The sequence below is a fragment of the Leiobunum rupestre genome, chromosome 8, assembly GCF_980474605.1.
Source record: "Leiobunum rupestre chromosome 8, qqLeiRupe1.1.hap1, whole genome shotgun sequence".
Lineage (NCBI taxonomy): Eukaryota > Metazoa > Arthropoda > Arachnida > Opiliones > Sclerosomatidae > Leiobunum > Leiobunum rupestre.
Genome location: NC_143391.1, coordinates 57,536,125 through 57,552,442, shown reverse-complemented (window position 1 = coordinate 57,552,442; position 16,318 = coordinate 57,536,125). Strand labels below are relative to the sequence as shown.

The window sequence follows — 16,318 nt, the reverse complement described above, 5'->3', positions numbered from 1 at the left end:
TCCTCAGTTACCTTCAAAGTCTTCTTCCGCAACCGTCTCTGAGACTGCTCCGACCTGGTCAGAACTCGGTGAATTCTCCGGTAGTAGTAACTCCGCGATTTCGGCGTGTCCTTTGGATTTCACGTAGTCCAGGGCGGTCATGGAATCGACGTCTTGGCACTCTCGATCCGCGCCATTGTCCAGAAGGAAGGACACCAAAGGAGCACTGCCGGATAAGGCGGCCAGCATCAATGGCGTTCTGAAAATTGAGCTCTTGTCAAATGATATCGTATACCTTCTTCAAAACGTGAACGGGGAAACTTGTAGGAGATTAGATTGTATATAACTACTTCTTAACTTATACACGTTCCTCCTACATGTTTCCAAAAGGGTCCATAACCTGTCTAATAAAATGAATATACATGAATTCCGTTACCTAACGGAAATTCCAGAAGGTTAAAATCTGAGGTGCACAAATTTGCGAAGTTTAGTATAAGCGGATCTTAACCTTTAAAATAGCTATATCGAACTGACAAAATATTTAACTCGAAAATATACTGAAATATTATAATAATAAAACTACTACCAACATGGCGATGTTTACATTAAAAATTGTGATCGATCTTCTAAATTGGAAACTACGGTACCACTAGGCTAAATAATGGCCCGAGTATTAAGGGGGGTATAAAGTAGGAAAATCTGTGGTGGATTGCCGAACGTTTTTGCTCACAACGTAAACTATGAGAAAACTCCTATCGTAGTATAGACACCGGAATGCAGATTTGGTGGAATGTGAAATGTAGATTGGAAACGAAATTACTGTTTCGACAAATACTCTCCCCCACAAATTTTCAAAAACCTTTATGTTATATTTAAATTTATTTTTCATTTTAGTGTTTTTAAAATTTCCGGCTATTTATTTATTTATTTATTTATTTATTTATTTATCATACTAAATACAAGACCACGAAGCCACAGTAGGCTTATATGTGATCAGACACGGATGATATACTTGGAAGAACACATTGAAAATATAACACAAAAAAACTAGAATATATAATATAGATAATCGGTGATCACAGTAAATTTTTAATTTTAAGCTAAATGAGGGAGAGAACATGGACTATCACATTGGGAAAGTGAATCTTGAATCCACAATGAGACCGCCTTTCGGAATGAGACTTTAGAAGGAGATTTCAAAATCTCTAGTGGAAGAGCGTTCCAGTCATTTATTACTCGACCTGAAAAGTGCCGTTGACGTATTGTTTTTTTTACAAGTGGTTTAAATAATTTTGCCTGATGACCCCGAGTAAGCGTGTTAGTGGAAGAATCAAAAAGTTCAAAAAATGTATCGTGAGTCGGCGCCTTTAGAACACGTTGATAGAGAACAAACAAATAGACAAGATCGTTAACACGATGACGGGTCACAGGGTCCAAAATGCCGAGGGTTTTATTTCGTTGAATTGGTGAAGATTTGTTGAGACCACGAGTAAGTTTCGTAAAACGATTCTGCGCTTTAGTCAGGGTGATTTTGTCACCCACTAGAGCGGGAGACCACACAACCGACGCAAAGTCAATATTCGGTAGAAGTAGAGAACAATAGATGGTTCGTGTTAGAGTATTTGAGCGGAAGTAAAAGTTGCGGCGCGTCAAGCCGGTAATCGAGTTCATTCGTTTACTGATGGTTTGAGTGTGAGAGGAATATAATAAACGTTCATCAGTGATAACTCCAAGATCACGAATTTCGGTAAAACACTCAATAGAAGATCCACGGAGCGTATAGGATTGCCGAGGGTTGTTACTTCCAAGGTGGAGAATCATACTTTTAGACGGATTAAAAGCCATACCAAGATTGGAAGCCCAAACGTTAACACTATCAAGGTCGTCTTGTAGATTGATACAATCGTTGTCTGTAAGAAGAGGGTATCCCAGCTTCGTGATGGAAGGTCATTGATGATGACCGAAAACAGGAGAGGACCAAGTACAGTCCCTTGAGGTACTCCGCTTAGGGGACAATGGGCATCGGAAGAAGCACCTTTGAGAAACACCGTTAGTGAACGGCCGACTATTAAGTCTCGAATCCAATTCAGAGCTAACTCAGTTATTCCAGCAGACTCTAACGCGGCGAGTAAACCATCGTGAGGTATCGTGTCAAAAGCTTTGCTGAGATCAAGAAAGACTACATCGACAGCTTTACCAGAATCTAGCCATTTGGTCCAATCATTAGTAGCCGCGAGGAGGTTACTTGAACAGGATTTACCAGGAAGGAATCCATGTTGAGATTTGGAAAAAAAATCTATTTCATTGAGGAAAGCTTCAATCTGTGGTTTCGCTATTCGTTCGGCTGTACGCGAAATTTTGCTAGTTTGGGCGATACCACGAAAGTTTCCCGGTTCAGTACGACTACCAGACTTATGTATTGGAGTAAGATACGAAACCTTCCACGAAACCGGAATTGTCCCAGTATTGAAGCTGTGAGTGAAGATGCGATACAAAGGATCAGTGAGGAAACCAGCGAGTGATTTCAGAAGGTAAGGGTGAAGCCCATCAGGTCCTGCTGCTTGGTTAACATTTAGTTTTTGAAGGAGTTTGTAAATTTCATTAAGGTCGCATTGGAATACCGAGAGCTTAGGTCGATCTGGATTCGTCGGAGGCGTAACGTTAATATTCGGCTGATTACTTGACACTTCGGCAAAGTGAGAAACTAGAGTCTGAACAATTGCATTAAGTTCAGTGGTTAACACACCATCGCCAGTTTTCATTTCGCCAATTGTAAATTTGGTTTTGCGCATTTTATTGACATGGCTGTAGAAGGCCTTCGGATTAGAAGAAATTTGTTTAGCGAGGGTATACTCTAATTTCCTTTTAACTTTCCTCAACGCATTGGTAAGACCATTTCGAGCTTGTTTGTACTTTTCAAAGGCAGCATCCACAACGTCAGAATTAGCACCCCGCCTTTTAAGTCGTACAAAATTAGTCTATTGTTGGCGTTTGAACGCGCTAGGTTTCGAAAGTCGGACGGTCGTATGTTGAGTGGGAGATACACCTAAGCGGCGAAGTGGCACGAAGAGTGAGATTCCTGTATTTAGAATATGCATGAATTTATTCCATAAGACGTCAATGTTATTTGATCGAAGAATTTGACACCATTGCACACCATTCAAGAAATTGACAAAGTTTTCGTAATCGCCTTTAAAGAAATCTCTACAGATCCTCCGTATGGGAGGATTCACATCAATTAAAACGGATGCCTTGAATACTATGACACTGTGGTCGCTGTTTCCAATAGGGGGAAGATGTAAAGGATCAAAGGCAAGGTCAGGATCATTATTTAAAACCAAGTCAAGAATGTTGGAAGCATTAGAGGCACGGAACCGAGTCGGTGTCAATATAATTTGGTGTAAATTCATGGAAGAAAGCGTATCCACAAAATTACGCGCTGCAGCCGATGCACCAACAGAAGGACTAAATAGTAGCCAGTCAATATGCGGATAATTGAGGTCACCAAGGATGAGTAGGTTGATATTTTAAGAGTCACTGTAATTGGTCACAGCTGTAATAAGTTCGAGCGTTTCACTGTGGTTATTGTAGGTGGGGGAACGGTAAATGACGCAAACTAGTAGGGATTGCGACGCGGTAGCAAGGTGTTCTAGACCAAGAGTTGATGACCAAGAGTTGATGACCACAACTCGGAGACGTTATTTGAAATAAGAGTTAACACGCGACATTGAATAAGATTCGATACGTAGAGTGCGACACCACCTCTTTTCAGTGGGGGAGTGCGATCACGTCGGTAAAGAGATGGGTCTATCAGTGATAACTCACTATCCAAAACATCTCGGGTCAACCACGTTTCTGTTAAAGCGACGAGGTTCACATTAAATTGAGAACAGACCTGCTGAAGTTCAGAGAGTTTATAAGCAGCGAGACCAGCAATGTTAGTTAAAAGTGATGAAATATAATTTAATTGTCGAGGAACAAAAATTGGAGCACACGGATTTAATGTTGGAGTTGAGAGATTGATCTTGTTAACAGAGGGCGAATGACCGAAAGGTGGAACTAGAGCCGGTGATGTTAGATGTTTTTTGGAGAAGTAGGAAAGGTTGTAGTAGAAGATGGTGAATCACGATGGCGATAAAATTCCGTTCGAAGGTGAACCACTCCGTCACGAATAATCAAATTCTTTTCTCCCTTGGTTAATCGATTACGTAGTTCTTCAACGGCTTTCAAATGTTTGGTCTGTTGGAGCTTGGTTCGGTCAATCGAGCAGGAGAGTGAAGTCTCGGAGTTCGATGTTCGGAACGTTTTCATACAAGAAAGGAATTTATATTTCAAGGATAATGAAGGGAAGATTAATCTGGTGAGACGAGGAACGGATCTTTGTTGTCCAAGACGTTCGACCAAAATGGAGGATAATTCCGAATGGAGGAAACCAATATCCGATAACACACCACGGACATTGGATATATCAATGTCGGGAGATGACTCAGGGAGATTTCGAAGAATAGCGTTAAATTGCATGCGTTGAACATCTTCTCGTTCCTTAAGAGTCACCTCAATTCGAGTATCCAAATCAGTATCAGCAAAGGAGGGATTCGAATAAGATTGTTCGAGTCGTTTTAGATTTGACGATAGAGTGGCGATAGAGTCATCAGTATGTTTCATAGATGTCTGAATGTTTGAGCAATTAGCGTGAATTGTGGAAAATTCATCATGTAACTTCTGATTGAGATCCAAAAATTCTTTCTTGACATCTAAAATTTCCTGACCTTGGTAGGCAATGTCAGTTGAAAAAGTTATCGATAATTTCTTGGTGGTCCTTTAGCATTACGGAATCGTCTTGGCGTTGAGAAATCAAGGAATAAATTTTCAATTCGAGAGTTTTAAGTCGAGCCTCCATTGATCCACAACGCGAAATATGGGAGCAACTGCAACCAACACAACTTTCTTGGTTTTCAGTAGTAGGAGGGACGATGATAACGCTTGAGGAAATATTTAAAGAATCGTCAGATGAAGGCCGTAAAGTATGTATATCATCAAGGTTGTCTGATTTATTAGATTTCGAGGTTTTCGTCGTTTTCAAGTTCAGCTTAGTAGTTGCGGAATTAACACCTTCAATCTTTGATATGTCTTTAAAACGAGAAGATCGTAGATTCGAAGTAATAAGGTTCGTTTGAGACAACTTGCACGCCATAGTTGCTTTGTCAATACAACGGCTACTCCGCTAACCCTAATACATATATATATAAATTTTGCTAAGCCTAACTCTTAATAACAGAAAATTCAAAAACGAAATTGAAAAACGGCGCGAGAAAAATTTCATGCGACTGCGCGTGATGATACTTTTAAAGCTATCTATTTAAACCTATCTATTTCTAAAAAATTAACTCTAGTTGAAAATAATGATGTCAGATGTTTCTTTAAACACTTGATTTGTGGTAGTTTAATAGATAACTTTATCCTTCCTTTAAAGGGCCACAGATTAATTCGAAAAATTCGGCCCAAATTTCAAGAACCTCATCTTCTTTCGTACATAGTGCTAGTAAATCAAACCAATCATAGCCTCGAATATTTCTAGCCATATCCATACATGGAAAACTATTTAAAATCCAACAATTTCGTGGCCCTTTAACGCCTAGCACTCGAAAAGAAGACATAATCAAAGACAATTCAATTACCTGTGCTCTCTGTCCTTGGCATTGATTCGCGCTCCCATTTGCAACAGCTTCCTGGCGACGCCCATTTGCTTCCCGGTGGCTGCCAGGTGGAGCGGAGTGACGCCGTCGTTGTTTGTCACGTTGCAATCGACGTCTTGTTGGAGAAGTGACAAGGCTATGTCGTTGAGTCGTTTCAGCAAGGCACAATGCAACACCGTATTGCCGTCCTCGTCTTTGATGTTCAAGTCCGAACCACAACGTAACAGAGAACTGACGCATCCGTAGTGTTGCCCTTCGACCGCCTGTAATGTCATTCAAAGAAAAGGAACTTGAGCAGTCTTAACATAATCACTCCTGTCACTCTCATTAAAAAAAATTACTTCCATAAAATATCTGTTCAAATATTGGGTATTCCCATCTCCACGCGTTACTGTTCCGGGAATTACTATTTCTATCCGTTACCGTAATAATAATAATTAAATATCACTTGAGGCCCCCAAACACCCTTATTCGAATAAGACCTCAATGCCAATTGATAAAGCAGTGTGAACATGGCTTTTGTTGCATGCTAGTAAAATATAATGTGGGATCGATTAAGTTGGCCCCCTCTTTTCTTCCTTTTAAAAATAATGGGTGGCTATATTAACTATAGCCCCCTTAATCTACAAATTAAATGATCACCAAAACTGAATTACGTCGTTAATCCAAAGTAATGCTACAACCATTTGGCAAACGCGACGCCAACAGAAGCAGTTAATCATAATTATATTGGTTTGGACCAGTTGGATTAACAGAAAACTGAAAGTTTGAGAGTGAGGGGGCTATACCACCAGTCTTATACTGTATATAGGCGCCGAAAAAAGGGAAATTACATTGAAACATATTTTTAAATTATTGCAACACTATTTCTAATGAATGTGATTAAATAATATAGTATATGAAAGGTGAATCATTAGCAAGAATTAAATTCACACAATTTCTAAAATAACCTTTGAACTGTGATACTTCACTACGACGTGAAAGCAAAGTAAAGCGACGATCATATTTGGGTAAATAAAAATTCCTAACTGAAAATGTGACCAATCGGATTTTTAGAAATCTAAAGATTAAAATAATAGATTCATGATAGCCCCCGATTCTGTTTAAAGGCATTATTAATTAACTTGCTGAGATTATCGGTATTAGTAAGGGTAGGGTTCTGTCAGGTGGCTTGCGACCCTACTACGCCATACGACCCGGCCACCGATAGTAAGGCAATAGAAGTAGTCAGATGACTTGAACCTATGGTGGTGCATAGGGTATTAGCCTAACTAATTATTCTTCAACAAGACTAAATGTGGCAAAGAAATTTATTAATCGTAAACGTATTTTTGACGTTAGTGATAAATTCATTAATTTAACATTTCGTTGCAATGCGAGAGCATTAAGGGTAGAGTAATTTGATCACCCTTTTTCTAATACTTTCAATTGCGATCGAATGCTTTCGTTATGCGACGAAATGCGAAAGCCAATGATGGGACAGCCCCACTGTCAATTATCAACAACAAAAACTAACAATGGAATTCGACGCCATTACGAAGAAATTAAACTAGAATGCTTAGTAATGCGACAACATAAATTTCGAATACGAAATTTTAGTGTAGAAAGTTAATTACTTTATATTGAGGGTCTTGGTTAACAATAGCCGTTTATTGTAATTAAGATCTATTTAAATGCGATGGCATTGCGAAACTATAAGATTACCTAAATTTCGAATGTGCCCAAAATTTCCATAGCGACTTTTTAGAGTATAAGATAATGATGTAAACAAGAGAAGGTCAATTTGACGATGCCCTCTGTTGTAATTAAGACCGCAAATATCCTATTTTCGAAAGCGATGTCAATGCGGAGCAATACGACACACAAAACTTGAAACGGGATATTTTAATTTATTTATAAATAATTAAACAAGCAGTGAATATTTTTATTTTGATCACCGTACTCGAAACAATGCGGAGCAATGCGACAGCCTAGTTACAAAGATATTTATTTAAACTAGTGGTGTGGCTAGGTTAACGATAGCCTCGCATTGTCGTCACATTGAATTTGCTATGTCTACGACCGATGTTGGATTGAAACGGTGTGTTGCGTGTTGGAGGACAGCTAAAGTATGCCGACCTATCGGAAGGTACCAGGCGTCCAATCCTGCTACCGAGGCATCATAAAATTACCAAGATTCTAATTCAATTAAGAAGCTCATGTCCAATATCTCCACGCTGGAGCGCAATTGTTGCAAAATATTTTAGAATTACAGTATTGAACATCCGAGGACAAGGTGCAATCATACATCAGATTCGGAGATGTGTTACTTACACTAGATAGCGAGCGTCTACGGTAAATCAAATGATGGGCAACTTACTTAAATCAAGAGTTCAGTAGTGTCGCGCCTTTTCGAAAACTCGTGTTGACTATTTACACTGCGCGTTCCGTATTATATTTTTATTAACTAGCATGTAACTATTAGCCATGTTTACCTGCATTATCAAATGGCTACAAACAGCTTTCGGTCATATGTGTGAATGGAGATATGGAGAATGGAATCGCTTAAACGTGGATTAAGGCGCGAGTGAAATGATTTCTTCAGTCAAATAAATTAACATATATCTCGTTAACTTAAATGTCACATTTGAAAGAAAGGGTGTCGTATAACGTGGCATTATATTGATTGTGTTTCCGCGTTGATAGTTGAAAGTGGGGGGCTATCATTAAGTTAGCACCCTCCTTTGATTTAATTATTCCAACTTAACAGATATGTGGCAAATCATTTTCTTGGTCTCGCATATTGTCGCATTCGATCGCAAATGGATTTTTTCAATTTATAGAGAGGGGGCTTACTTAATGAACCCGGTTCGAAGAAATGCGACCAAAAGGAATATCCATTCCCGATCATTCCCAAACTCAAAATTATATTTTCAAATTAATTCACTAAAGGAAAATAATATACAATCTGATTCCATTTCATTGCCCTAGTATTCTTTATATCGTAGATTTAAATAAATCTAATTTAGTTCAATGCCCTTAATTAAGTAATTTGAAACGTACTTTAAATAGAACAGTTTTTCCTCTATTATCCGTCAACGAAAGATCCGGAGACAAAGAAAGCAAATAGTTCGTAATGTTCTCGAGTCCCCGAGCAACTGACAAATGCAACGGTGTCCTGCAAAATAAAATGTCTATATCGGATCCACTTGATTTCTGTATAAAATTCAGCTAAATAATTCCACCCGTTGTGCCCCCCGGTATGCTCCTCCGCTTTAATAAAATCAAATAATACTGCAATCTCATTGGTTCTTAAAAATTACGTTTTCCGACGCGATTAACGCTGCTGCGAGGACGCAAAAAAATAAGACCGCCTCCTTTTTCTACCCTCCCCCCCCCCCCCTTAGCGTGAAGGGGTTAGGGCCTCAACGTGTCCGTCGATCGTCTCGACATATTCATTCTCCCTGAGAATAAATAAATACATTCTTGTTTACAGTATGACTTAAAACGGTCATATATTTTTTTTTAATTTTATAACTATAGGTCTAAATTAGGGTTGCCGATCATGACAAATTGGAACCGGAACCGAACCAAAAAATAGTAGGAACCGAACCGAACCGAGAACCGAAACAAAAATTGGGAGAAAACTGTAAAGCTATTTTCGCTTATTTCCACATATTTGGAAGTAACATAGAACACGCGGCGAAATAAAAACCAATAGTTTGGACAAAACAAATTAAGTGATTTCTAAATAAAACGGTTTTTCCCTCCAAATGAGACAATAGACATAATAGTCCTTGTCACTTGTCACTGTTGTCAGTGGTTTATTTATTCTTCTTCGCGGCTTTTTCAAAAGTAATAGTATTCGAAAAGTATTCGGTTCGGTTCTCCTTCGGTTCTTCCGGTTCTAAACGGCAACACTAGTCTAAATTGAATATATGCGCCGAACAGATTTTTCGTTATAACCTAATTAATGAAGTAAAAGATTACATCGTTTATTGATTATATTAACTTTTGGCTTACCTTAGTTCGTGATCTTGACTATTGACGCTGATGGCTTTGCTCCCAGTCGTGAGATTTCTTACTTTCTCTTCGTTTCCTGCCCAACAGGATTTATGCAGTTTCGTGAACTTCTCGGGTTGAGATTTCTTTAAATCCACAGAATACCCACACGCTTCTAAAGGAATCTCGGATTTTGAAGTGGAACCGAACGCGCTAGGAAGATAATTAACATGGATGTAATTAATAGCTTTTTCGCCATACCCTCACCGTAAAGAAAACTAGTCGTGTCCGTTGTCACCTAACAGGGAAAGTGCCCTAATCAAAATTGCGGACGGAGTTTCAAATTTTGCGGTAGTATTGGCTAATAGTACGATTATTAGCGTATGTGCCCGAAATTTCGTAACTGTAAGCTTGTGTCATGGACATTTGAGTATATAATTCCCTAATGTGCTGGGAATATCTAGAAAGTAATTTACCGGAAAAATGCCCATCCTGTGTGTCCCAGAGTTTCGAACTTTATACAGGGTGTTTCAGTTAAATCTGTCCGAATTTACAGGCGTGTTCTTTGGGTAACAAGGAGTGAAAAAGGTCCGAAGAAACGTTTTCCTAAATTGAACCGTATCCGAGTAATTGGCCGTCAAAAATCGGCCTCCAGCACGTCGAAAAACGCGCAATGTGCAGTTTCTATTATTTCTTGGACCAAATAGCTTCCTTTCGCTAAGCATTGGTTTCTTAAATTTGTCTATAAAAAAACTAGTATAAAAAGTGCATTATTAAAATGAAAGGGGTAAAATAACATTGTAAGTGTAGAAATACGTTTAAACAATAACAAGGTGTTTCTAAGTGACGACGCCTTTTAAAAAAAATTATGGAATTTCGTTTTTTTATTCTTCTAATGCCATAAGTAAGTACAAATTTAACACATTGTGAGGCGTTTTACAACGTATATAGCTCATCTCCGTGTTTTCCCCGAATGAAATGAAATTTTAATGTGCTCCGAAACAACCCTTTTTACAGTGTCAACTAGTTGGTACACAGCCTGTTACTTAGATATACATATTTACATATCACAGTAGTGAAATCAGATATATTATAACCTGAATTTATATAAAACTTGAGTCTGATAAAATATCAAAGATTTAACTAGGTTAGGTACAATTGGTTGTTAAATTTAGAAATTTTCACAAACATTTGCAATGCTTTGATTTCAGATATTTTACAGTTATACAAATCTATTTCATTGGAGGGGTGTTTGCAGTTATTTGTATTCTATTAATAGGATTCAGAGTACTCTTTTCAGTTTTAAACATTTTTATAGTTCTAGTATTGTGCTGAGGAACAGATATATTTAGTTTTGAAATTAACTTTTCACTGGGTATTACATTGTTTAGTAGTTTATAAAGAAAAATTAGTTCAGCCTTTACCGGGGTACTCTCCATTATTCCCATTTGATAATTACCGTTCCTCCCCTTTTTTCTTAGGTTATAATTACCGTGGTACCCACCTCCCCCTTTTTCCCATGTGATAATTACCGTGGTACCCCTCTCCGCTTTTCCCATGTGATAATTACTGTGGTACCCTTCTCCCCGCAAAAATAACTCAAACTCGCAGTCGTACCAAACCCCCTGTACCCCTTTAAACCCCCTGTATCCAATGGCTAATGCATAAAGGCCACGGGACTAAGGTACGCCGAGAGCGCCACGGGACTTTTAAATCGGAACGACCCCGAAACCCCCCCGCCCCTCCCCGTTTCCGAAACTCACACTCACAGGCCTTCTGAAACTACCCCCCCCCCCCCTTCCGAAATTCGCGGCGAAAAGGGAGAAAATTTCAGGTGTATTGCGTGTTGGGACAAACACGGCCCAACTCTAGGGGCGACAGATTTGGAGAAAATAGATAGTCGAACCACCTCAGTAACGCTGCGAAAGGCAGTCTCGGTTTCCCTCTGTTCCGCGGGTCGCTTTTTCCTCGCCGCCCCGTTTTTGGCTTCATGACAGACTAAGCAAACATTCCTGAAAACTCGGACGTGCAACGACGACCAACGTACCAAGCGCTCCTTATAATATAGATAGATCCTTATAATATAGATAGATAGATATAAAACGAGCTATATAACGTAATATATAACGAGCTATATAACGTAATATATAACGAGCTATATAACGTAATATATAACGAGCTATATAACGTAATATATAACGAGCTATATAACGTAATATATAACGAGCTATATAACGTAATATATAACGAGCTATATAACGTAATATATAACGAGCTATATAACGTAATATATAACGAAATATGTAACACACTACATAACGTAATAAATAACGTAATACATAACGTAATACATCGCGTAATACATAACGTAATACATCGCGTAATACATAACGTAATACATCACGTAATACATCACGTAATATATCACGTTATACATGTTTCAGGGACGAACGGCACAAATTTACAGGCGTGTCTTTCGGGTAAAAATTAGGAGCGAAAATGGTACGAAGAAACGTTTTCCTAAATTGAACCGTATCCGAGTAATTGGCCGTCAAAAATCGGCCCAAAAACGTTGAAAAACGCGCAACTGTCCAGTTTCTATTATTCCTTGGACCCAATTGTTTCCTTTCACTAAGCATTTGGTTTCTTATCTTTTTCAATAAACAACAAAACTAGTATCAAAAGCGCGTTATTAAAATGAAAGATAATTGCTACGGATAGAAATACGTTCGAACAATAACCAAGTGTTTTCTTAGTGACAACGCCTATTAAAAGAGGTAATTAATGAATTTCGTTTTTTATTCTTCTAATTCCATAAATAAGTTCCAATTTAACACCTAATGAGGTGTTTTGGAACGTATCTAGCTCATCTCCGTGTTTTCCCCGAATGCTAGTACACTGAATGTAGTTGGCTTCTGTAACTATTAATTACACAAGCCAACTAAATTCAATGACTAGGCCGGTTGTGGATCACTATTAAATGACACCATTAATTACTAATTAATGGTCTCACAAAAGAATGTTTTTAGTGTACAGGTTTAGTCTACATTACAACACATGTTCTAATATTTTTTGAAATTAAAATTTCGTATCTTAAACCTGCTATGCTATGGCGTACTTAACGAATGCCGATATACCGATATACCTCTTACGTATGGATTCGCTCAGGGAAATGCGGTGAAAGCGCGGCGCTTGTATCAGGAGCACTTTCCTCAAAGACAGCTTCCAATCGGCAAATGTTCACGGTGGTTGACAGATGCTTAAGAGAAACTGGAAAAATACAAGCCAAGGGACCTGCTACTGCAGAAGGAGACGTTCTAAAGGACGTGGAGGAACAAGTATTTACTATCTTCGAGGATGATCCTCCGACAAGTACGAGTCAACCATGTACCTGTCTGGCGTATCCTTCGACGACACCAGTACCACCCATTCCATTTACAAAAGGTACAATCTTTAAATGAGGCCGATTATCCAAGACGAGTCTAATTTCGTCAGTGGTTTCACTTTCAGGAGTAGACTAACGATATCAATAGCTTAAGGACGTTCCTAGTTCCAGTGACGGAATCTTCAATTTACATAATCGTTATGAGTGGCAGTAAGAAAATCCGCCCTCGACTACCGTTAGGTCATATCAAGTGCAGTTTAGTCTCAACGTCTGGTGCGGAATTGTTGGCGACCATTAATTGGACCTTATTTTATACCACCAAGACTAACTGGTGATGCGTACTTAACGTTTCTACAAGACACTTTACCAGAGCTACTTAAAGACGTAGCGCTAGCAGTAAGACAACGAATGTGGCTTATGAACGACGGAGGACCCCATCATTTAAGCCTTCGGGTCAGAGCTCATCTTGATGCCGAGTTTCCCCAGCGGCGGATAGGTCGAGGTGGAACTGTTGCATGGCCAGCTAGATCACCTGATTTGAACCCATGTGATTTCTATCTTTGGGGCCATATCAATTAGGACTTGGCATAAAAGACTGAAGTTCAAGACGTTGAAGACTTACGTCAACGCATAATTGACGCCTGCGACACAATCCGAAACATGCCAGAAATGTTTCGTCGTGTTCGATAATCTTTCCGAAGACGCATCCAAGCTTGCTTCAGGAGCAGAGTAACTACGTCAATTGGTTAAGTACGCTCTTAGGATCTGTTTAGGCTAATGGGGATCATTTCGAACAACTTTTGTAAATACAATGATCAATGTAATGTTGTAAGGTACATGTAACTTCTAAGAAACCAGAAAACAATTAAATTAATTTTTTATTGTGTTTATTGGTAATTTAAATCATCTTGTAATTATTTTAAATCGTAGCGATACCATACTTCCAGATGCGACCGCTTAATAAGCTTTTGCTAGTTGAAATTTTTTCTTATCTCATAATGCTTTTTTACTATCTAAAAAAATTTGTCCCCCTCCACTCAAAAAAGTAGAACTGGACGTGTAAAAATGCGGGAGGGATGTAAAACCGCGGGGCTGACTGCCAACTTCCGCCAAGCTCCCGAAGTTTTAGTACTTTGGACCATTTGAAAAATTGGTACACAAGACTGAAGTCCGCCATATTGACGACCTACGACGACGCATAATTGATCGCTGTGAAACTATTCGCGACCGAAACGGGTCTAGATGACGCAACGGTGCCCAACCGTATGAGGGGTCTACTTACGTCAAGCGTCTGGTAAAGTTTCTAACTTGCTAGCTTCCACAGTGCATTAGATTTGACCTTCGACGAGTAGTTCCGCCCACCGCCACTGTGGAGCGCAACCATAGTTTTAGGTATTACTTTCACGGTAACACAAAAGCAATTTCGGAGCCTAGATTTAATTATTTATTCTCTGACTTGACAAAAGCTATGTCATAGGAGCTACTTCGCAAAAGTGTGTCGCCGCCGCACAATCAAGCCTCTTTTCGGTCGTGAATCCACACAATACTTAGAGATTGTAAAAAAGCCGAGAAGCCATGGTGACAATATTGCTTGAAAACAGTTTACATTGGGAGTTTATATAATTTTTACTGGTCCAAACTGACACTCAAAGCGACTTAAAGGGGCTGGAAAGTAGGGTTTTGAAATCGTCCAGTGACGTTGTATCTCCAAAAAAATCCGGACCCTGCTTTATTTTCTTAATTCCCCGCTTGAGGAATTTGGCTCTGACGGAGATGTTTTGAAAATAGTGAGGAGCGACCCGCGAGAGAGAGACTGGTGAGAGGTATTCATACGCGAACCTTCGTGGACGTGGTTTTGGTTCTAGTATTTTCATATTTATTTAATTACAATGAACGAGTTTAATTCAAATAAAAAACGGAAACGTGATGATATGAAAATATCTCTTGTTGGTGAATTAGATAAATGGGAAAAGGCAAAAGAACTGTGGTTGAGTTCTAAGGTTTTATGAAAATGCTCCAGTGAAACCAAGGCCCTTAGAGATTGGCTTCTATTCATCATTTCATCTAGCGTTTTTTACAAAATTCGATGAAACTCGCAAATAATAATTAAAAAATTACGAACACACTACTACTAAAAGATCTTATCGCTCTAATGAATTTTTCGTTAAACATTTGTTGTTCACTAAACTAAATCTCATTATAGATTAACGAATTTTTATAAATTCCTACGAGCTCAGCTAACCCTAACCAAGACCACGCTGGATTTCATCATACACAAATCCCAACATAGCGGTGCCTGTTTACGTCTTCGCGAACTTGAGTAAAAGTAGTTCTACGCGCCAAATTTCGTTAATGACGTCACGGATGACGTTTTTCAAAACCCCACTTTCCAGCCTCTTTAATATGGGTTTTAGGGTTTACAGTAATCATGGTTTAAATGGCCACCAGAACACGCGCAGGAAGAGAAGGACCTACCGGATATTCGACCCAAATATTTCAAATTATTCTGTGGACCAATAAATGTTTGTCGATGCAGGGGGTACAGCTAATGCAATTGAGTTTGGTCGGGTTTAATATAATGAGATACGGGAGAGTAGGAGCTGATAAAATTTCATCCAGATTTCTCAAGTTCCGGTGTGACCCTTAAACTGACCAGCCAACCATGGCCCCAATATGCCTTGATGCACCAAAACGTGACAATATATTTCTATTACATAGAACAGCGTAAGGATCGCACTTTTCATAAATACTTGAATTATTAACCAAGCTTACCTATCCAAATGATTATCTGGTTGGCCGGAAACAATAGTGGAAACATTTCCTAAACCCAAATCTTCAATACTATCATGATTACTGGATTTTCGTCGAAATTTAAAGCCCTTTTTTGGTTTTTGAACACTGTCATTATCAGAGCTGGTTGCCTTGGATCTGTTAATAATTTTCTTTAATGCTTTCATGATAACACTCCTCAAAAAATTGTAATAACCGGTGATATAACAACGCACATGATGCTGTACAGTTTGTTTATTATCAACATCAAACTGTTGTCATGGTAACCACTATTTACACCTAAGAACGAGAAGCATCGCAAAAATAGTAACAATGGTTTGATGATTAAGTGGATTAAAGTTATAAAGTTTCATAAGTTGTGCGATTTAATCATGATCCTAATTATTCTTGTATACTTCGTGCATCTGCAATAATTAAAAAGGAAACCACGAGATTAATTTTAAGAGGTGTCTAAGGCTTTTGACCGACACCATAATATAACTGTTTA

The 16,318-nt window shown here is 38.7% G+C and overlaps 1 protein-coding gene across 1 annotated transcript in view; it reads right to left on the bottom strand.

The window, feature by feature from the left end:
* Window positions 1-15,998, bottom strand: part of LOC149933780 (uncharacterized) — a 72,988-nt gene extending 56,990 nt beyond the window's left edge. The window contains exons 1-5 of the mRNA XM_090157418.1: window positions 15,814-15,998; window positions 9,678-9,869; window positions 8,718-8,832; window positions 5,658-5,938; window positions 12-238 (exon numbers count right to left, since the gene is read on the bottom strand). Coding sequence (XP_090013544.1) covers window positions 12-238; window positions 5,658-5,938; window positions 8,718-8,832; window positions 9,678-9,869; window positions 15,814-15,998 — 1,000 coding nt within the window. The remainder of the gene's footprint in view (window positions 1-11; window positions 239-5,657; window positions 5,939-8,717; window positions 8,833-9,677; window positions 9,870-15,813) is intronic.
* Between the last annotated feature and the right edge of the window lie 320 nt (window positions 15,999-16,318).